Here is a 22,884-nt window from a genome sequence, read left to right on the forward strand (position 1 = left end):
GTGGGGATTGCTCAGAGGAGGGCGGGGGGGGGGGGGGGGGGGGGGCTGTAAGTGTCATCCGTCCAGGCAGCAAGGGGCCCTACTGAATTCTATCTACTATAGGGCAAAGGGGGCGGTCTGTCTCAAGTAGTCTCAGATTAGAGGAAATTATATTGGCTATAGGTGTAGTCAGCTGTGGGAAAAAGAAGCTAAATGGCCTGATTTTTATCAGAAGGATGGAGAGGATGAGAGGAGAGTTCTGGAGAACTTTCACAGCTGTTGGGTGCAGATGTTTTTTTTTTTTTGTTAGGCAGAGGGGTAAGATGTATTGCTTTTTTATTGTACATAGGAATAAAGATAAGCAACCTTGAAAGTTGAAGTCTTTTGGTATTATGGGATAAAGGCGCACACATATATACCACGAGTATACCTATGCACATATCCCTATATACACACACACACAATCCTGTTGAATATTCGAACCCTGTATTCCAATTACTCTACATAAAACTTGTTGGCAATGGGCATGCATAGCCATCTTCTTTCCCATATGCAGCATAGGAAGACAACAACTACCTTTAACTAGTAAACTGCAGACAAAGACTTAAGTGCAGGTTAAAAAACTAAAGAAAGGAAAAAATCGGTTGCTATGGGCAACATGAAATGTTTCAATTAATAAAATATATATATATATATATACACACAAACCTACACACATTATAAAAATAATACAGCAGTACATCTCTTCCAAAATGCCACAGGAGTGTCTACACATAACATATTAATTGGATGATTTGCGGTTTGCCTTCCTGTCTAAACACTCAGGATGTCCAAGCTGCAAGCTAATAAATTCTTGCATGCATTTCCTATATTGCATTTCTGTATGGCTGTTAGAGGAGTATTGACCTGGTTGTCCGTAAAGTCCTTCAGATTCCCGCATCTCTTCATTCATACGTGCCAAGCGCAATCTAAAAAGAGAAATTAAATTGTTTTAAAGATATGTATTCATCTGTCAAGTTGCCGGAGAGTCCAAACAATGAGCTTTTTAGTCTTCGTACTAAAGGTATAGAGCAGACAACAAGTTGGGTGTAAGCCTGAAATGTGTTTTATGGGTATTTCTGGCAGAATCGGACTCAAAGAGCAGATTCATTCCAACTAACATTATTTCGTATCAAACCTCTTCTATGACAATTGCTAAACAGGCTGACTTCATTATTTTTAATATTGAATAAGTGAGTGGAGAGAATATACACTGAGTGGCCAGATTATTATGACCACCTGACGTTTGTAGGCAAATTAGCTATAATTTTGCGCTGAAGTTGCTAGAGGGCCAGACCATTATAAATAGGGAAGCAGGTTGTTTACCACGACAGTAGAAGTGATTTTTTTCTGAAGATTGGGTAAACAACCCGATTTAACAGCCTTTGAAGGTGGGATGATTGTTGGCACTCGGAGCCATGAAGCGAGTATCAGCAAAACAGCAGAATTATTTTATGTTCAAGAGCAGCTGTTGTTAAAGTCAGCGCTGGCGAATCGGAGCGGGGAGGGGGGAATCCAGCCCCTCCCCTGCCACGGCAGAGAGCCTTGGCAGGATCAAGAGGTGAGCGAACGCCGGTATGTGTTCGCTCACTTCCCAATCTACTAAGCCGACCTGCGACAGTCACATTGTCACAGGTCGGCTAGAACTATGAGGTGAGTGAAAAGCACTCACCTCATAGTTCACCTTTAATTCGTGTGGAACAACGTCTGAATAGCACAACATACCAAAGTATCGTTGCTGATCAAGTTCATCCTATCATGTTGATGGCATATCCCAATGGAGATGGCTTCTTGCAACAAGACAATGCGCCATGCCACGGTGCTCGTATTGTGCGGGAGTGGTTTCAAGTACATTAGGGAGACTTTACCTTGCTTAGGTGGCCCCCACAATCACCAGATCCCAATCCAATTGAGCATTTGTGGGACAAAGTTGAAAGAGCCATCAGGCAGATGGTTCCACAACCATCAAATCTCACAGAACTGGACAGTGCTATTCATCAGGCATGGTGTCAGATTCCTCGCATCACCTTTCAACATCTCGTGAAGTCAATGCCAAGAAGAATCGCCGCAGTATTGAAGGCAAAAGGTGGCCCAACGAAGTACTGATGGGGTGGTCATAATAATCTGGCCACTCAGTGTAGAGACTATAATGTTCAAGTTTGTATCACTCCAAAGGATGTCTGATCATCCACACAGTTTGCAATGATAAAAGCTCATTTGAGGTATTGGCCCAATAGGGTCCTGATCATGGTTGCATCTGGAGCACAAAGTTGGCCAAACCATAGTACCATCCTTTGTACTGATACCAGCCTGAACATTATAATCCCTATCAAAGCCATTTTAGGACAATCGGATAGTAATCTATAATGGCATTTGGATGATTATACTTTCTTACAAGAAAAAAAGAACTATAATCTATAATCTAATCTATAATGACAGTTGGATGATTATACTTTCTTACAAGAAAAAAAGAACTAATAGGTTACTTGATCATATTCTACTACTGAGCTAAACACATGGCTGGGTGGCTGTGATGGGATCATGTCTTCACTTGGATCACTTGCTTCTGCTGTAGTAAGGGGTACTGGGTCTCATTTGTGGCATTACTGGACTACAAAGAACAAGTTTATTACTTTAATTTTTCTGAGGGTCGCTTAATGAAGCAGTGTATAGAAGAGGCACACCTAGTGTTATATAACATCATCTTTTTTTTGATGCAAGTCAAACATATCACAAAGCATACAAATGTTTCTGGGCCACAAAAGGTCCCTTCATCAGGTAAACAATGTGATCACATTGATGAAGGGACCCTTTGGTTTGTAATATGTTTGATGGTATATCACAGTAGGTGTGCCGGTGATTCTTCTTTATATTGCTTGAACGATTTGTCGTCGATACTGTAGCACCCACCACGAACACAGGGAGCTACCGATCAGGGGTGCAATGGGACACGTGCAACAGTTGCTGATGAGGCAGGGCACACATTTCCGTAAACTGCCAAATGGTTATGAATTTTATTGTTTTAATGAGGATTTAATAAAACTGATATATTTTTTTATTGGAGTTGCCCTGGAACCATTTAAGCACAACATTAATATTCTTCAATATACCCTAAAAAGAGTCAGATCCTTTAAAGGGAGCCTATCACCAAGAAAACAGTGCACAGGCATGCAGCAGTTCATTAACCAGACAAAGTTATTTCCACTGTGTCTGCCAATGTTTAATGTTACTGTGAGATAATCATTCACTCCAAGTGCAATCTCCAGTCCTCAGGTAAACAACAGTGTTAACAGCTTTTAGAACATTTTATGCAAAAGTTCTGGAGAATTAAATGAAAAGTACCAAAAAAAACAAATTACTCAGCAATGGCAATATTTGTTTAAAAGGTATGTGCAATGTCTGAGCTGGCTCTAAAGTCATTTGGTAATCTTGCCTTTAAAGGAAACCTGTGCTCTGACCATGCATGGCAAGACAATAGGTTCCTTTACTGCCCCAATCCCAGCACACTTACCTTTCCTTTGCTCTCTCACTGCTGTTAAGCCACCAGAAGCAAAGAAGAAGAAGCCATGCATAGGCTCCATCCTGGAGATTACACACTGCTGAAGAGTCTCTCTCTGCCCCAATGTCTCCTTGCTGGGTGCCTGAGAAGCCAAGCGCCAGCACTGTCATGTGGCAGGAAGAGAATCAAGTCACATGCGTCACATACGCTTAACTAATAGGTGTTTCTCTATATTTCTGGCTGCTGAACACAAAGACTGGAAAGCAAAAGTGAAGGTGAGTCTGTGCAACGGGATGGGGGGCAGTTAATTAAGCCTGCTGCTTTTTTCTGCATGGGCAAACCACATGTTCACCTTACACAACACAATTAAGTTTATCTAGACCATACATATCTTAAATACGTCACAGGCTCGTACATCACATAAAAAAAACCATATGATAAGTTCATAACTAATACGTACAGAGTCACTATATCAGCATTGGCGGCCTCTATAGCAATACTTAATGGGTCTTTGCCATCTTCATCAGTAGCATGCTGGTTGGCTCCCCTTTTCAGAAATAAACACACTTGCCTGCAGAGGAACAAACAATTAGTGGAAACTCTATTAAGCATTTGGATCTGAAAAAAATATATAAGATAGTGTTTAAAGATCATCCATAAAACCTCACCATGGTATTTAAATGTAAAGATTGCAAGGCCTAGTTATGCCACAGCAAATCTAATTTATTTTTGTATTTATTGTAGGTATTTATATAGCACCAAGATTTTACACAGTGCTTTACAAAGTTGCACATTAACATCAGCCCCTGCCCTCAAGAAGCTTACAATCTAAGGTCCCTATTGCACATGCATACAGGGCCGATTTAGACCGATGCCAATTAACCTTCCAGAATGTCTTTGAAGTGTGGGAGGAAACCGGACTACCCAGAAGAAATCCACACAAGCACATGCAAACTCCTTGCAGATAGTGTGTTAAATGGGATCTGAACAGGGGACCCCCAGTGCTGCAGGGCAGAAGTGCTAACCACAACGTCACTGTGCTGTCTGTGCTTTATTCATAAAAAGTGAAGGGAAATATAGACACTGCTTCATTCTGATGCCACATGTGTTTTTGATGTAGGTTAGAAAATGAAATGAAAATCTGTAAAATAGGAGAATTGTGTATCATAATTCACAAACAGTTTAGCCATTTTAACGTCTCATAGAAAATGAAACATCCTGCTATTACCCTGTATGGCCTAGTACTGTTGCATGATGTAACGGCCCTCTTCCTTTTGCGTCACGGTGATTTACATTGGCTCCATTTTGCAATAAAAACTCACAGGTTATTAGAGATCCCTGTAAAGAGGTAAGAAAAAAAAATATATGAATAATCATAATCAAATGCACATGAGTTGCCTTACAGCAGTATTCAGACTGGAAGAGGAAGCAATAGAAGTTTATTAGACTCTGTTGCATACACATGTGCTGATGACAGGGGTGTGGAATTCGTATTGCCCGACATGTAGTTCCGGGCGCCGGGCAAGTGCTTTTTACACTGTTTTAGCCCTGCTGGTTTATATTTTCTTAAATGAGCGCAGAGAGCGCCGCTGTGAACGGGGGGAGGAGGGCGCCGAGAGCGGGGGGTGGGGACGGAGCGTGGAGCGCTCAGAGCGGGGACAGAGCGTGGAGAGCCGAGAGCAGGGGGCGGGGACAGAGCGGGGGGCGTGGAGTAGTGACAGGCTCTGTCACCTCCCTCAGCCTCTGTCCTCAGCAGCTGCTGCTCATTCCTGTCACACAGGAGTTCTAGCAACAGTGCCTGCTAGAACTCCTGTGTTGGAGGTGACAGGTTGAATAAAGTGTACCTGTCACCTCCAAATGCTATCACACAGGGGATTTGTTAACCTCTGTGTAATAGCAATACAGTGAAGTTTAAAAAATAATTAAAAAAAGAAGTAAAAAATATAAAAAACGTAACTAAATAAAAATGTAAAAAATAAAAAGGCGATAACGTAAAAATAATAAAACAAATGAAAATGTTTTCCAAAGTAAATAAAATTGAAAAAATTAAAACCAGCCGCGCTGCCCCCATCTGCACGCACATAAACGCGCAGTGTTTTCAACTGCGATCGTGTGCAACCGCACGGGCAGGGCTGTATTGCCGCAGGAAAACGCTCAATCTGCCTGGCAAGACTGTGGTGCCATTAGAAAATAATGGCACTGACAGCACAATCGGCAGTGGTGTGCGATCCGTGACCGTGGTCACCGTGCACGAAATAGAGCAGATGGCTGGGTGGCCACGGTGACGGAATCTCACACCATCGCCGATGGTGCTGTCAGTGCCATTATTTTCTAATGGTACCCGAGTCGTGCCAGGCATATTGCGCGTTTACCTGCTGCAATACAGCCCGGGCGATCACGGTTGAAAACACTGTGCGGTCCACGTCGTGAAAATAGGTACATCTACCTTTTTTTCAGCGATTGCCACGCAGATGTAACCCCATACATGCGGATGCAACCGCTGTATGCAACCGCACACGATAGCACATCCTGGGAATCCCCAAGTCTGCACCAGCCCTAAAAGGGTAAATTCACTTTCCCAAGTAATTTGGGAAAATGGAATTACCCGCACAAATCTCCCTCCCACTATACTTACCTTTCGTCGACCGGTCCTTCCCGTCCACCAGTACGGGTGTACTATCTGTACCTGTTCCATGTATTCTGAATTTCGCTCACAAATAGCAAGCACTCGTTGGTCAACGCGGTCACCTGACGGCACTGACCAATGAGAAGCGCTTCTTAGCGCTGCTAAATACGGTTTTGGTTAAAATTATTTTTTTTGTATCAGGACAAGTAGATTGTCATCAGGGACAAGTAGATTCAGCCACCGCTTTAGTAGTTTTTTCCCAAATTTCCACACCCCTGGATGAAAGAACATGCTCACAAAAGAAGTGCACAGAGTGAGCAAAAGTGAAAACTTATCAGGGTATTTTGCTGCTCTGGTGTCACCCTCCCGGCTCTGCTGCATGACAGAGGTGTATAAATAACAAAACTGCTTGCACTGAATTACAAATCCATTAGTAGATAAGGCAGACTACAGATGTATATTCCAACTGGGTATTTAGCTGTTTGTCTGGATTTAAGTTAAAAGCTTACCTCCAGGCAAGCAGCTAAACTGAAATATATCGCCTGCACACAGAGGCATTCCCAGGCAGGGTGTCCCCTTGAGCGGTGGCCGGGTGTCACCCACCTGGACATCATCACGCACGTGCGTGCGTAATGGCGCTACGCACACTTAACTGGCGTCACTCCCTCTGACGGAGTCACCACCGTTGCCAGTCAGGTGCCTGCCTGACTATGCAATCAAGCAGTACATCTCAGTCAAGGGCTCCCTCCCCAAATGGACAATAAAAGGACAATACTTCCTTTAGCTCGTTTAAGAGTGCAGTTAGGGATTCATTTCTACAAGTTAAGCCGGGCAAATTCAGTTTGCACAACACTAGCTCCCCTAGATGGCCCTATGGTGAAGCCAGCTGTGGTGAAACTACACATCCCATGATGCATCTCTCTTCGGGAGTCGTGTCTGTGGCTGTGAGAATCTTGCAATGCCTCATGGGATTTGTAGTTCCACCACAACTGGAGGGCCAGAGGTTTGCTACTTCTGATGTAGGGGCATTAGCGCTGTGCGAATAAATGAACCGCTGAATGTATTTTATTTCAATACATAATTGCATTATGTTCACCTGCGAGTTTAGATTTGAAATTTAGGAATAGTGAGCACTGAAATAGGCCTCATCTTAAACTCTAGTTATCGTAAAAGTAGACCTCACCCTCACAGAGCAAAAAGAATGGAGAACATTTTACAGACGCATACTTAAAAGTGGACAATTTTGACATTTCACTAAAAATACTTCATTCTGTCTAATTTTTGATGTGGTAAACAAGCCATGAGCACATGTGCTATAATGTTTGGTGAAAGTCATTTTCATTGCTTTAGAAATATGCCCATAATTGCTTCCATTGATGGAGATACAGTGTGCCGAAGTCCTACAAAGCAATTTCAACCAGTTAACCCAGAGACAGGAAAGCTTTGGCTCGATGGTTACTGACATTCTATAAGTTACAGCACTCCATGTTACCAGACAACAATGGATAGGCAATGACCAATCCCACCTGCATGCACATTTAGGGCCCATGCAAACCGGATCTGTTGTGTTGCGATACGTTTTTTAATGGATGCTACCGGAAGGGCACGGATAAATGTTGTGCTAAAAAAAGAGGCCTACGCTGCTTTTTTTCTGATCAAAGTAACGCAGCGGATCCGATGTGAACTAGCCCCATTCACACCCATTCGTTTTTTTGTGCCGTCCAGTTAGCATCCGTTGAAAAATGGTTCGCATTGCAACCAATCAGAAGGAAATCGGAAGGTTCAATTGCAAGTCAATGGATCCTTCCATTGACTTGTGATTTAATTCCGATTTTGGTGTGAATGCAACCTTAGGTAACTCGTGAACGATCAATTCATACCCCATGCACTGCTTGTATTAGTGGTGTAGAGTTGTTTTCTTTGGTGTTCACCCAGTTGACTTCTGCTCCGTGAGCCAAGGCCTCAGACATCGCAGGAAGGTTTTGCTTATAGGCAGCTTGGTACAACTGCAGCCCTTGAGGAAGCTTTTTAGTGTCAGACTCTTGAAATGCTGCACAATCCTGGTTTTCATCTTTCCGTTCAAGATCTGGAATAGGGCAAAACATATTCTATTGAATTTCATTGTTTTGGTCATGAAAAAAATAGTAAAAATAAAAGGATTTGAGAAAATAAAAGAAAATGATGTGATCTCCGGTCATACATTTAAAATATAGTTGGATTGAAAAGGTTTATTATAGGTAGAGAAATGAATGTTACATTCACGAGCCAGTCAGTGAATATGTAGTCAAGAAACGTGTTTTTCCTGACAAAACCAAATGGTTCAAGTACTATATTAAATGTTTTACATGCATTGGTTACCTGGCTCCATGTTTTTACCTATAACTATTGAGTTAGGGCAGCCACAGCAAAGAGTTACACTCTAGTCACACAGCCAATATAGAATACTGATAAAGTATGATAGTTCAGCAGGCGTCATGTGTAAAATGATTGTATCCCTTCAAACCTCTTCTGTTAGTAAAAGACACTAACCTGCATCATACAAACTGTTGGAAGACACAGTGGATGCCAGAAGCTCCCGACTACCCTGTGAGCTTAATTGAATTCCGCTGTCATTGCTTTCCACTAGCAAAATCAAAATATACAGAATGTACTGAGGAACTTGTACTACAACGTACATTATAAATTGAATAAATGCACAGCTAACAGTCATAGCACTCTGTTTACAGTGGTTCACAAAATAAAGACACCCCCACCCCTTTTGAAGAAGTCACATGACGAAACACATCATGTTCAGAAACAGTCAGATTTCCTAGCACAGCTGCCTCCCTCCTTGCATGTTATAGACCTTTTCTCTTCTGATAGTGCCCAATTACTTTCTGTGCTGGCCTAGCTCCTCTACTCCTCCGCTTACCTCCCTACATAACTTTATATGTAGCTGCTAGGGGAGGAGCCGAGGGAAATACTATAGTGAGAGTCACTGGGGCTGGTGACATCACCCAGCAAAGCTTTTTGATGTCTACACAGGAAAATAATATGCATAAAAAAGTTAAACATGCATATAATCCTATGGGAAGATTATTGTTGAAATAAATAGGTCTGGCAACAGGGTCTGTTTAAATTACATGGATTGTGATAGATTCGAGAACTTGGATGGTATGTACACAATAGGCTTTGCAGAGCATTTACTGTCCAGCATGTTTAGCACATATTGACTGTTTTACCTAAAGAACGTTTGTAAGAGAAAGTATTCGCTCTTGTACAAATATATAGTTCACATTTCAGTACTCCACACCCTGTTTACAAGTTCAGGTTTGCACCTGTCAGCGTACACTATTCAATGATCTTGATGATAACATAATAGACATACAGTAAAAAAAATATATATGTCTAGATGCATGTGTACTGATCTGTAACTGCGAGCCTGCAGAAATAAAATCCTTGCATGTTACTACAATACAGTAACACTTCACTCTTTTGGTACTTTTAGTTATAAAAAGCAGTTCAGCCTCTACCAAGTGTGTGCCAGGGCCAGGCTAGGAAAAATCTGTAGTCTGCTGCAAGCAGGAGGAAGCATTTCTTCGGTCTCCACTCTCAGTGATCCCTCAGATTTTACCTTGTAACTTTATGGCAGCTCTGGGGGATGATTTGTGCGATTCATGTATACACAGCTTAGAACATAAAGGCTACTGCTCAAGCACTGAGATTTACAGAGCCTTCTGGGCAAAGGTGTAACTAGAAACCACAGGACCCTGGTGCAAGAAAGCACAAAAAGCCCGTGCCTTGGAGGTTAAGAGGACCACGCCCTCTTCTTCCTTTCCGCCCCCCCAAGTGGCAGTGTTCTATCAAAGTTTGTGACTGCGTTAGAATGTGTGACCGGTGACGTGGTCACACATTTTAACGTAATCCTGCCCAGTTTTTCGGCGGTGGTATGTGTGACCGGTCACACATTTTAACGTGATCCCGCCCAGTTTTTCGGCGGTGGCATATGTGACCAGGCAAAAGGTGAAGAATTCCAATACTTTCTCAGCTGCTCCAGGGCAGATCGACATCGCACATCGTATGTGCAGGAGAACAGATCTGCCCTGGAACAGCTAATCGGTCCTGAAATGTCACTTCTATACGACTTTGTGACTGCGATCCCACATTCCACAAAGTCAGATAGAAGTGACATTTCAGGACCGATTAGCTGTTTCAGGGCAGATCGGTTCTCCTGCACATACAATCTGTGATGCCGATCTGCCCTGGAACAGCTGAGAAAGCGTGGAATTCTTCACCTTTTGCGGGTCACATATTCCACCACCGAAAAAGTGGGCGTGATTACGTTAAAATGTGTGACTAAGTGACCGGTAACACATTCCAACCCAGTCACAATCTTGATAGAACAGCAGAATACCAGGGCCCGGTCGCACATGCGACCGCTGCAACCATGGTAGTTTTGCCAGTGCTGTCATTAAACGCAGCACCCACCATTACTTCTCTCTGTTCAGTTTTGTCAGTCTGGGGGCACAGTACCCACTATTAGTTCTCCCTTCCTGGTCCTGTCACACATGGAGCACAGCACCTACCATCACTTCTCTCCACCAAATCCTATCAGTTATGGAACACAGCACCCACCATTATTTCTCCCTCCCCGGTCCTGTCAGTCATGGAGCACAGCACACACCACTATCACTCCCTAACTGGTTTGGTCATCACAGATAATCAAATAATCACCTCTTCCGTGCGGGTGCGCGTGTCCCTGCTCAGACGCAGGCAGGATCCATCTCGTCAGCGTACAAGTACGGACACCCGCACGGACGTGCAGTTCGGGTGAGCGTAGGGCGGCGTACAGCCGCGTCCCCCCATAGAGAAGAACAGGCTGCTGTGTGTAATCACACACAGCACCTATCCTTCCCGGGCCCGATACGGGAAGGATATGTACAGGCCGACTGTTTCTCGTGTGAATGAGGGCTAACTCCTGCTTTTTTACCCTTTCTTCTACCCTTACTTTGAATATTATAATTGTTTTGAGCAACACCCGTTGTGTGCCGAAAACACACAGTTTTTTTTATATGGTAAAACCTCCAGTTAGGCTACATACACACAGGGCGGCTGGGGATCCCTGGCATGTCCATACAGCTGGCCTCTGTGCCCATTCATGTGAATGACAGGGTGGCGGCAGCCACATCTGTCAGCGGTAGTCAAGGAACAATTACCTGCAATTAGGTATAGATGATTGTCCCTGTATACAATCTGTCTGCATCCAGACACAATAATCTATCCCAAATTGAAGGCAATCATTCCATGAATGACAGATGCAGTTGCTGTCAGCCTGTCAACATGAACAGGCACAGCTGCATCTATATAGACACATCTGGGATTCCAGCCGCAAGAATCTGCAGGTTTTTCCTGCAGGAATCCGCAGCTGCATTTGAATGGAGCCTTAGATAAAAACTTGTGATCGATATTTGTTTTTAGGAAATAAGTAAAAATATCCTGAACACTTGAACAATATTTTGTCAGTGTGTCATAGGTGTAAAGAGTCACATTGATAATATAAAACACTCCAGCAATAATAAATTGCCAGTTTTTAGTAGGCAGCAACATAGCCAATTATGTTGCAATATACAGTATACGGATCTACATTGAAGATATCAGTTAAAGGAGAACTATGGGCAAGGCTTGAAAAATGTTAGGGTGTCTCACCAGTCAGTCAAAAATGTCACCAGTCAGCATGACCGGACTATAGCCTTGCAATTTGTTAACATTTTTGGGGGACAGATAGAGGTTTCTTTTGGTGGTATATAAAAAAAGTCGCAAAAAAACAACCACACTGAAAATTGGCCTTAAAACGCTTTTACCGCTCATCAGTTTAGTGTTATTAGTAATTAATGGCCCTAAAATTATTGCTCACACTCCGATGTTCGCGGTTATATTTAACATGTGCGGCACAATAGGCACAATCGTTGTTTTCGTACATAGTCGCACCCGACACATGTGTGGGTGGGGGGGCAGAGGACTTTAAAAAAAAAAAATTCTTTTTTAATGCTTCTTTAATTGTTGTATTACTTTTTACACAACTTTATTGCTATCACATGGGGGGCTAAGAAGCCCCCTATGTGATAGCCAATTTACATGACAGGTCCTCTTTATGAAGACATCAGGGGTCTCCAAGACCCCTAATGTCACCTAGGGACCCCCAGAGAAGCTGATGAAGCAGAGATCGGCTTCATCAGCTTCTGTAGCTGGAAAGTTACACTGAATGCAGGAAGTGATGTAATATACATCACTTCCTGCATTCTGGGACTGGAGAATATATCAAAAGGGAGATTGTGTACTGATCTCCCTTTGATCTCCTGTCATAGAGCCGTGCCGGTCCCGGCCGCATCGGGCACAGCGGATCTCGGGACTGGCAACAGCAGTGACAGCTGCTGGGAGTACAAGCGATCGGGCGTCTCGAGACGCTCGATCGCTTGAATGTAAAGACTGAATGTAAGACTGTAATTACACGGCCGGTCGGGAAGCTGATGGTCGGGTTCTGCCGTCCTCTCGTCACAGACGAGCGGATTTCAAGCCCTAACTATGGGGTAAGTGTTTTTCCAGCTAGTATATGTCCTCCCGTGTCCCAAAGCTCAGTATATCGTACAGCTCACGGTATATTGAGACCTCCGCAACCGGTACGGATCCCTGTCGAGAGCTAGCTGTACCCGCCCCCTCCCCCGTTCGTTCCCGCCAGTCAGCGCTGAAGGATCGAAACGGGGAGGGGGGAATCCCCACAGGGAGCCGTGAGTGACAGTCATGGCTCTCTGCAGGGAGATGATCGAGAAGTGAGCGAGCGACAGTGTGTTCACTCACTTCCCGATCTATTGAGCCAATGTGTGACAGTTTCTTTGTCACACACGTCGGCTCGAACTATGAGGTTGAGTGATTTTCACTCACCTCATAGTTCTCCTTTAAGCTGGCCATACACCAGTACAATTTTGTTTAAAAAAAAAGTATTTTCAGAACCTTCTTTTGTAATACTAATAGTCAATGGGGTTTATTTACCAATCGATTTCAGCCACACCACAAAAAAAAAAAATAATAATTAATTACATAATCAAATGTTAGAATCAAATAAAATTTTGAGCTACGTTCAAGTCTCTGATAGCGTTACCAAATGTTTCGACGAGATAGTGATTTTTTTCCTGAAGATATGGGTAAACAACGCGATTTAACAGCCTTTGAACGTGGGATGATTGTTGGCGCTTGGAGCCATGGAGCGAGTATCAGCAAAACAGCAGAATTTGTTAAATGTTCAAGAGCAGCTGTTGTTAAAGTGTTTAAAGACTGGACTGTCAGCCGAAAATCTGGGTCTGAACGTGCGAATTGTGGCCGTCAGCGAATAGTCAATGTTAGGGCAGAACGTAGAGTGGCAAGACTGGTACAAGACAACAGAAGGGCAACAGTGCATCAAATTACTGCAGATCTTAAATCAGGGATCCTATCAAATGATCTCTGAACGCACTATTCACCATACACTGCATTGTATGGGATATGGAAGCCGAAGGCCTGTTCGAACATCTTTGCTGTCTGCAGTTAACAAGATAAAAAGCCTCCAATTCGCACAGGAACACAAGGATTGGACAGTCGAGCATTGGAAAAAAGTCATGTGGTCTAATGAATCACGTTTCCAGTTGCATCATGCAGATGGCAGAGTGAGAATTTGGCAGAAACAGCATGAAAGCATGCACCCCACATGCATGAGTACAACCCTTCAAGCTGGTGGGGGCAGTGTTATGGTTTGGGGCATGTTTTCCTGGCATGATTTGGGCCCTTTAATTCGTGTGGAACAACGTCTGAATAGCACAACATACCAAAGTATTGTTGCTGATCAAGTTCATCCTATCATGTTAATGGCGTATCCCAATGGAGATGGCTTCTTCCAACAAGACAATGCGCCATGCCACGGTGCTCGTATTGTGCAGGAGTGGTTTCAAGAACATGAGAGACTTTGCCTTGCTTAGGTGGCCCCCACAATCACCAGATCTCAATCCAATTGAGTATTTGTGGGACGAAGTTGAAAGAGCCAACAGGCAGCTGGTTCCACAACCATCAAATCTCACAGAACTGGACAGTGCTATTCATCAGGCATGGTGCCAGATTCTTCGCATCACCTTTCAACATCTCGTGGAGTCAATGTCAAGAAGAATCGCCGCAGTATTGAAGGCAAAAGGTGGCCCAACGAAGTACTGATGGGGTGGTAATAATCTGGCCACTCAGTGTATATCACCAGCTTAAGTTTTATACCACTTCAGAAAGTTATCAATTAGAAAGCTGAGACAGCTGGCAGCACACCGCATTCACCAGCATGGAAAATTACACTATGTTTACTGATACTGGCTCCATGCAGTCATCTACAATAAAATCTAGGAGAATGTACCAAGGGTTTGTTTGAATATAACAATCTGTACATAAAAATAGCACGCAGCATCCAAAGCTATATCTAAACACATATTTATACTTTAAACAATGACATTAAAACAAGGAGCCTAATCTCACAATAGCAATGTCATATGGCGTCTAGGCAGTTCTAGAAAGAAACCATTGAGAATACGAGTAGTTTGTATAATTACACAGTGATACTCTGTCACTCATTTCATACAATGAGACGCAAAGAGAAGAATGGCATGATTTATGTTTGTAGTATATATGTGTGCATTAAAAAGCCAGGCAAGCACAGGCATATGTTCAGACATGAAAAAACTAAAATCACTTTATTCACCAAAGGCAGCTGACAGCTAGTGGCTGATCGCGGCCTTTATAGTTTCCTCTATTCAGTACTTTGAGGCTGTGTGACTACAGGCAACCAAAGTGTTGGCCCTACTCCTACATGAATCCACTGAACACTGCATAGTAAAAACAGCACTGCTTCGGATATTATGTAGACCGTAAAAACAATCATTAAATGCTAAATGTACTTTTTAAAATTAGGCCTGTATAGAAGAAGTCCGTAGGCTGCCACTGCCTACCTCCTCTTCAGATAATACTTGCTCCATTGCCATCATGCTGATCCAATGGCTTCAGTACTTTTTGGCTCTCTGACTTCCCTATTTGCATGCGCACTGCAGGTCAGTTTCTCAGAAAGTACTGAAAATGGAGACGGATGGGCAACTAGTATTTTCAGGAGATCAGTAATGGCAGCCCCCACATTTACCCAAGTATAAGTTTCCTTTGATCTATCAGGAGACAACAAGCAACTTTACAAATAAAATCTCTCACCTTTGCATTTCCTTCCCTGCATTTTCCCAAAGAAGTGTCATGAGACCCAGGATAGTGTAAGTGTTGCATTGTTTACATTCAGCCTGTCTGTATTTGCACTATAACTGCAGGAAAGGGACTGTGGACTAAAAGACCATTTGATTGCCTGAAGAACAAACTGCTAGGAAAAGAAAGCCCGCATAAAGTTAGCTACAGTACAAAAAAAGCACATCTGCAGACTAGGGCTGAAAAAATTGCAGGTGTACATTCAGCTTTCCACTACTGCATGTTTGGAATGACATACAATGGGTGTGTAGACATGGTTTAACTGAATCCACACAGGTGGTGTCTATCTCTAGCAGTTTGTGCTCTCCAGTGATTATATGAATGCATTACTGTGTAGAAATCATATACTTAGCTCCTGGCATTAAAGACACAGGGCTAGTTGATAGGTCTCTCCAGACAATCAGCAGGAGGCTAAAACAAACCTGTGGGAAGGAAACGAGTGATAAAGTGGAACTTATACTGACCTCCATTCCTCTGTAAACAAAACCTGGGACCCCTATACCCAGGGTGTTCAGTAATGCAAAGCACAGAGTGGCTTCCTCGTCGGCTAACGCCTGTCCCTTACCATTTCATATGCCTTGCTATTGGTCCATCACTATGAAGGGTGGTCTTACAAGCCAACAGGAAGGTACGTGAAGTGGTTGGCCACTTGCCATACAGTGCATCCAGAGTTTTAAGGATCCCAGAGTTCTCTACAGTGATTTCGAGGCTGTGTGTAAGCACCTCAACCGCCGTTATAAAATCCAGCCAATCAACAGCATTGAAGTTTTTTCAATTTTTCATTTTTTTGCAAAACAAAGCCACTAATGCTCTTCCTATCATTAAAATGCTGCCATCCATGCTAGATTAAACGGTGTAACCGTGATGTATTAGCAGCAATGCTGATATAAATATAATGGGGGTGTTTACTGAACAATAAGCTGTATGCCAGAAGTAATTCTCATACACAGAATTTGTCATCAAAGATATTCAAGTTCAGTAACAGAATTAAGTGTACCTGTTGACAAAGTCATTGTGTGCTGAAAGCATCTTTCAAGAAAATATTCAACTAATGTCACAGATAATATTTGTAGTTACCTAATAGTCTAGTGGGGCTTCTGGAGTTCTCTTCTGCTCCTGGACTTTTGTCAGCTGAAAGGCGGTTGTCATTCCTCTTCTCGGATAAGCTTTTCTTTTTTGCTACTAATGTTGATTCGCTACTATGATCCACAAACCTCTTTTCCACATACTTCGCTTTGATGTATGCTTCTGTCTCCTGTCTTTTAGCAGAAAAATATCGGTATTGTAAATATGTGCTGCCGGATCCCCCAAGTTATTCAAAAAATGAAACAATCTTTCTTTGATAATTTGCTAAAGATGTTACTTAAAAAAAACTAAAATATCTTGACCGGACTATAATCCGTTAAATCACATGGCAATCATCTCATAAAAGCATGTGCAGGGCATGGTAAAGAATAGGAGATAAACTGGATGACCCAATAGCAGGAAAACAATCCTGCTTTTTCGATCAGTCTTTTTACAAGGTCATCCTGTATGTACCAGGGGGCAGAATAGAAAGTTCAGTCCATCGTTTCACTTATATTACAGTGAAATAACCATTTAGCCCATATTACAGGCAACAGACTTCTACAGTAATTTTTCCAGTTTGATAATCATGGAAAGTTAATAGACGTTTGCCTTTCAATATAACTGTAAAATCAGGAAATGTATTAAAGAAAATACAGCTAGTACAGATACCCAAATCTGTTTATATTAATAATGTTCAGTAATCCCCTACACAGAGGAGATCATGAAAATCAACACTGAGCCAACAAGACTCCACTGAATGATACTAAGCTGTCAATCTATCACTTAGGGCTCATTCACACCATATGCATTCGGGCTGTGCTGGCCTGAATGCAAGACAAGGCAATTTGCTTTGTTAGGGGTGGGCTTGGTTCACAACACTGCATTCTGCTGGTGTGCACTTAATAAAAAATAAAAAAGTACGGCAAAAAAGTAAAGCACACCGCAGTGAGAAATGGAACAATCGCATCACATCTCAGTTAGCTCGTCAAACTTAATGAAAGTTAGATTCAGTGCACGAGCACTTTTTGGGCACACGCATGACAGGAGCCGTGCAGTTGAGCGTGACTGCTGGAATGAAAAGTTTGCTGATAGTATGAAAGAGAAAAACAAGGACCGCATCAGTGTAGTAACATTCCTGCAGACAATAAATTACACTACAAACAAAAATATTTAAAAACCACTAAAGATCTCTTTATAGGTGCAGCGATGCGCGAATCCTATCGCCCGATGCCTGGGACATGCAGTTCCAGGCACTTGGCAGGTGTTTTTTTTTCTACATCTAGCCCTGCTGTGGGCAAGCAGGGCTAAATGTAGAGCAAGGGAGCCGCCGCTCATTTTGTACAAATTTTTGCCCCAAAAAAGCAAAACACAGACAGCAATTACAAAAGGAAAAAAACTCAACCTAAAAGGAAAAAAAAACAAGTTTTGCCTTTAGATCTACTTTAAAGTACATAAAAATACCTGTTGATGTCCCTGAAATTAACCTGGCTCCTAAATCTTGTTGTGGGCTGACAACACGCAAGACTTTGAGTGGTGTTAGCCCTGCCCTGTTTTCTATTGTTAAACTAGTTAAACCTTCCCCCTACGCTTTTTTCTGCATCAAATAAAGGCTAACTGATATGGAATCATAACATAGAAACAAAATCCTTTCAATTGTATAATTAAACGAGCAAAATGGAACAAAAAGAGCAATAGGGAAGTTCACTATTCGCGTTTAGATACAGTTAATAGATTTGGTAGTACATGTTCAGTGCCAGGTCTACTAGGCTTGGACTCTTGTTACCACAGATATGTGGGTGATGGAATGAGTGTAAAGATGCTAGTTATTCAATTACGAATCCTGACAAAGGGTTTAATCCACATTTTACAATGGTAGGTGCAGCCATACAAATTATTCCTTTATGCCCTGGGCCAATTGTGCATCCAGGACCACTAGTTTACAGCACTGATAAAGCTTATTATAGGAGACATTCATTCCAAACTGCATACAGCTGTTTCCAGCAATGAAGTCTGTATGAGGTTAAATAGTAAATAAAAGAGATATAAACGGGAGTTTAGAAACATAAAAACATTAAAGTTTTCCTTAAAGATGAACAATGATACATGATACTATATTTTCAATACAAATAAATTCTATTTTGTTTTAAAGCATGAAATAACACACAAAAGACACATACCTCTGACATCCATTCTGGGGCTTTTTGACACCTATTTTGTCCACTCGTGCTTCATATATACTATTGATAACATCATTCCCCAGTTCACACATCAGCTGTTAGAAAAGGGAACATATACAACTTAAAGATATATCATGTTAAAAGGACCATAGATCAAACTTTTCAGTAAACTGAGACTTGTGAACCTTCTAGATACTACATTTAAAGCAGCGGTTTCCTTAACTACATTCAGTTCACAATGCTGCTTTGCATACTCAAGAGGTTGATTCCTATCCAACCAACAACTACAGTATCACTTCTTGAATCTGGCTGTTAAATGTAAATACTGAATGCAAAGTAGGCCATACACGAGTAGATATTTGTTTAAAAAAATACTGTTTTCCTTGGAATCTTTGAATTTCCACGGTAGTGAGTGTAGTGTAAAAAAAAAAAAAAATGGAAGGAGCAGGATGGAAATTTTTTGGTCAACAAATGAAATGATAAAGCGGTTTTCATTCGAGAAACACCATTCATTCCGAAATTAAATGTTAAAACCAAACCAAATTTCAAACAGCATTCATAAAGCCTGATGGCATTATCAAATGTTCTGACGAGATTTTTCATGTGAACATTGGTGTATAAAAAGCTACCAGTGTTTGGCCAGCTAATCCCACAGACAAGAGAAGCATCGGTACAATATGGCAAATATAAGGCAAGGTCACCATTTTGCCTGTAGACACCCAAGTTTCCTCACAATAACAGCTAACATTTTTCATGACCAATAGTACTCTAGTTCTGTGCATATCATTATATACACATTTCGCCACAATGTTTTGTTTCCTTGTTTTCGTCCACATTTTCTATATGCTGAACATCCACAAGCAAAGGCTTTATGGATATACAGCTGCCATACATGATCTCCCTCAAGCCTCTGAATGCCATTTATTTTGTGACTTTAACGCTCCATGTACTTTTATCTCTCTGTAAACTCAAACGAGATGTCTATTTGGAATTGAATCTCTGTTAACATTCTGTTATTCTACACTGTACCACTCAACAATTAAAAACATAACATTCTTGTTAAGGACAATTTTACAAGACCTGCCTACAAAAAATTCTATAACTGAAAACACATGTATGAAAACAGAGTAAGATCTACACATCCTCTCCACATTAAAGGCCACCTTTTGCACACAAAAAAAATTGAAAGTGAATTTCAGGAGCAAATATCAGGCTCCTGCAGATGCTTCCCGCCAGCCCCAGGTCCAGACCGAGGTACAGGGACAGGAAGAAGTGTCAATGAACTACCAGTGTGGTGACATCACCGTACTTATGAATGGGATGATGTGGCTGTGGGGGCGCACCCATGGCAGTTTCAACTAGGGACAAAAAATAAACTATACTCACCTGCACCTCATAGCCAGCTGGCTGTTATACCAGTCCCAGGAATCGAGCCCCCCACCCCTCTGCTCCAACGGTCTAAAGTCCTGCGAGTCATCAGGTTCCATACAGTGTATAGGACATGAGGACACTGACGGACATTCCGCCGCTGGGGTGGAGGAAGAGACAGGCTGCTGGGAGCCGGTCAGCTGCGAGGTTCAAGGCAGCATAACTGTTTTTATTTTAATCCCTAGACAAATACAGACACTTAACCCTTGCAGTGTGGGGGTAGCCCCACTGCAAGGGTTAAGAATTATTCTGTCCAGGGTCCTTCTTTAAGTACCATATTTTTATGTTTATTGTATTGTTCAACTCATCAATAAAGCTGGTTCTGGCTGGAGCCAGGCTTTAAGGCCTCATTAACACACAACGCAAGAGCAAAATTGTATATTGCGCATATACGCGTACATGTACGTGTGTATGTGCGTGTATGCGTGCACTATATGCAATCCCAGAATGAATTATTTGTAATAGAAATTTTAATTAACTGTACGCGCGCAAACTACGCAGAAATACGCTGCCCGGACGCATCTCGGTTTCATTCTATTTTTGCGCATTTTTATGCTACGCAAATACACGGCTCCATACGCAGCTATGTGTATGGAGCCATTTATTTGCATATGCTGCATATGGTACAATACGCGCGGCAGTGTGAATGAGGCCTTAACATAACTAATCTGCTTTTTACTGTAGAAACTGTATCGAAAAAGCTAGAGCCTGAAATCCTGCAGAGACATATTTATTATGAAGTCTAAAATAAGAACTGTCCTATTCTTATACCCAATTTCTTACTGCTGATTAAAACTTTATCCAGTCCTCAGTTGCTAGTGCTGAACTGAAATCAGATTAACCTCTTGCCGTCCGCTCGTAGTAGAAAAACGGACGGACGGCACTGCTGCATCTGCGGGTGCGCACGGGCAGAAAAATTAGGCAAAAAATAAATATTTTTTCTAAAATTTTGAGATTATATCTATCTTTAAGATTTGTTTTTTTACTTGCCAAAATAATCGTAACGTGACACTAAAATCAGGTTAAATCATAAAAATGCATTCAAGTACCTAATCTAGAAACTGGACCCTATTTGTGTATGAGCGGTAGTTACTTTACAACACACACGGGGACCATGGGCAACAAAAGTAGCCCCCCTCCAGAAGGAAGGACAGTGTCAGCACCAAATCAGAGATAATCTGAGGATCTACAGCTGAGTGATACACAAATAACAATTACAAAAAAATGTATCTTATTTGTATATCACTCAGCTGCAGATCCTCAAATCATATCTGAATTGGTGCTGACACTGTCCTTCCTTCAGGAGGGGGGCTACTTTTGTTCCCCATGGTCCCTGTGGGTATTGTAAAGTAGTCACCGCTCCAAGCTCACACCCGTGATGGACTACAATCTCACATTTAGTTTAATCATTTTTATTGAGATCATAGTCCGTCACCGAGCGAGCTTGGATCGGTGACTACTTTACAACACACACAGGGACCATGGGGAACAAAAGTAGTCACCCTCCAGAAGGGTCAGTGTCAGCACCAATTCAGAGATAATTTGAGGCTCTGCAGCTCAGTGATACACAGATAAGATACATTTTTTGTTAATAGTTAAAAGGTACTTGAATGCATTTTTAAGGATTGACACCAGAGTTTAGTGCTCTATGTTAGAGCTACTGGCACAAATAAACACCAGACGTAACTGATCCACACCCAGTAGAAGATACGTCACCAGCACTCCAGATCCACGATAAAGGTGGTTTTATTTGTGTCATGTCACATGTCAGGAATTGCCAACATTCCAGGGCCTCACGGGGTCTATGGGTATGGGTATGGGTCACTATGTCGCCTTTGATTGTGAATTAAGGGCTGATAGCTTCTCTTCTTTGACTCTGGTATCATCATTCACGCTGTTTATTACCTTTAGCAGCTCAGGCTCCCAGGTGTCCAGGGTTAAAGATCTCACTTTTGAAAAATGAACTCCGAGACTCCTTACATACAAGAAACAGGACACAAAATAAATAAAAGCAGTTCAACATGGTATAGACACAACCTACACATGTACAATTAGAGAGGTTAACGGATCACCAAATATTCTTATTAATATACAGTATATCTAAAAACATGGAAAGGATTCATTAAGTTACTTTCTTAAATCTTACATCTAATAATAGTTAACCTTGTCTTATTTGGAAATGTGTAGATACTAGCTAGGAGTGCATGTCACAAACAGGTTTAAAGTTGGCCATACAATCCTAGACTTCTTTTGTTCATCCTGTGGGCTTAATATGAATAAAATATTTATAAAAATAAATCTAACAGGTTCCTCCATCCAGATTAAGCAGTGTAGATGAATTAATTTTTCCCTGTCAGGCTATTGTATTCTGTTAGCCTGTGCCCGGTGCTGTCAGAATACCAAAACAGTGACTGCAGCTGACTGGCTACATTCACTGTTCTGCTGACAAATTTTCCACCCAGCTTGAGTCAGCTGACTTGACCAAAATTCAAGCAGTGTACTCAGTCTGTCATTGCTGACCTTCTGCACATGCAAGATGTCTGGCTGTTTAGCTGATCCAAAAGCTACAGTATTTACTAAGTCATGACCCATAATGAAACAGAAGTAACACGAGTTCTGACTTCAATTGTTGAATACTTGTTCCAGGTCAGCATTCAGAAAGATTTGAAGCCAGAGAAGACAGAATTTTTAAGGTGGTCAGTAGGGATGTCCCGATACCGATGCTAGCATCGGAATCGGGCCCGATACAGGGCATTTTGACAAGTACTTGTACTTGTCAAAAT

At 42.0% G+C, this 22,884-nt stretch overlaps 1 protein-coding gene across 1 annotated transcript in view; it reads right to left on the reverse strand.

Moving 5' to 3' along the window:
- Positions 1 to 22,884, reverse strand: part of ACAP2 (ArfGAP with coiled-coil, ankyrin repeat and PH domains 2) — an 84,463-nt gene that overhangs the window by 3,554 nt on the left and 58,025 nt on the right. Inside the window, exons 15-22 of the mRNA XM_018567272.1 lie at positions 22,007 to 22,076; positions 18,674 to 18,768; positions 16,506 to 16,687; positions 8,673 to 8,765; positions 8,024 to 8,214; positions 4,746 to 4,855; positions 3,978 to 4,088; positions 886 to 947 (exon numbers count right to left, since the gene is read on the reverse strand). Of these exons, the coding sequence (XP_018422774.1) occupies positions 886 to 947; positions 3,978 to 4,088; positions 4,746 to 4,855; positions 8,024 to 8,214; positions 8,673 to 8,765; positions 16,506 to 16,687; positions 18,674 to 18,768; positions 22,007 to 22,076 (914 nt within the window). The remainder of the gene's footprint in view (positions 1 to 885; positions 948 to 3,977; positions 4,089 to 4,745; positions 4,856 to 8,023; positions 8,215 to 8,672; positions 8,766 to 16,505; positions 16,688 to 18,673; positions 18,769 to 22,006; positions 22,077 to 22,884) is intronic.

Source organism: Nanorana parkeri, unplaced genomic scaffold, assembly GCF_000935625.1.
Source record: "Nanorana parkeri isolate BGI_ZX_2015 unplaced genomic scaffold, ASM93562v1 scaffold29, whole genome shotgun sequence".
NCBI lineage: Eukaryota > Metazoa > Chordata > Amphibia > Anura > Dicroglossidae > Nanorana > Nanorana parkeri.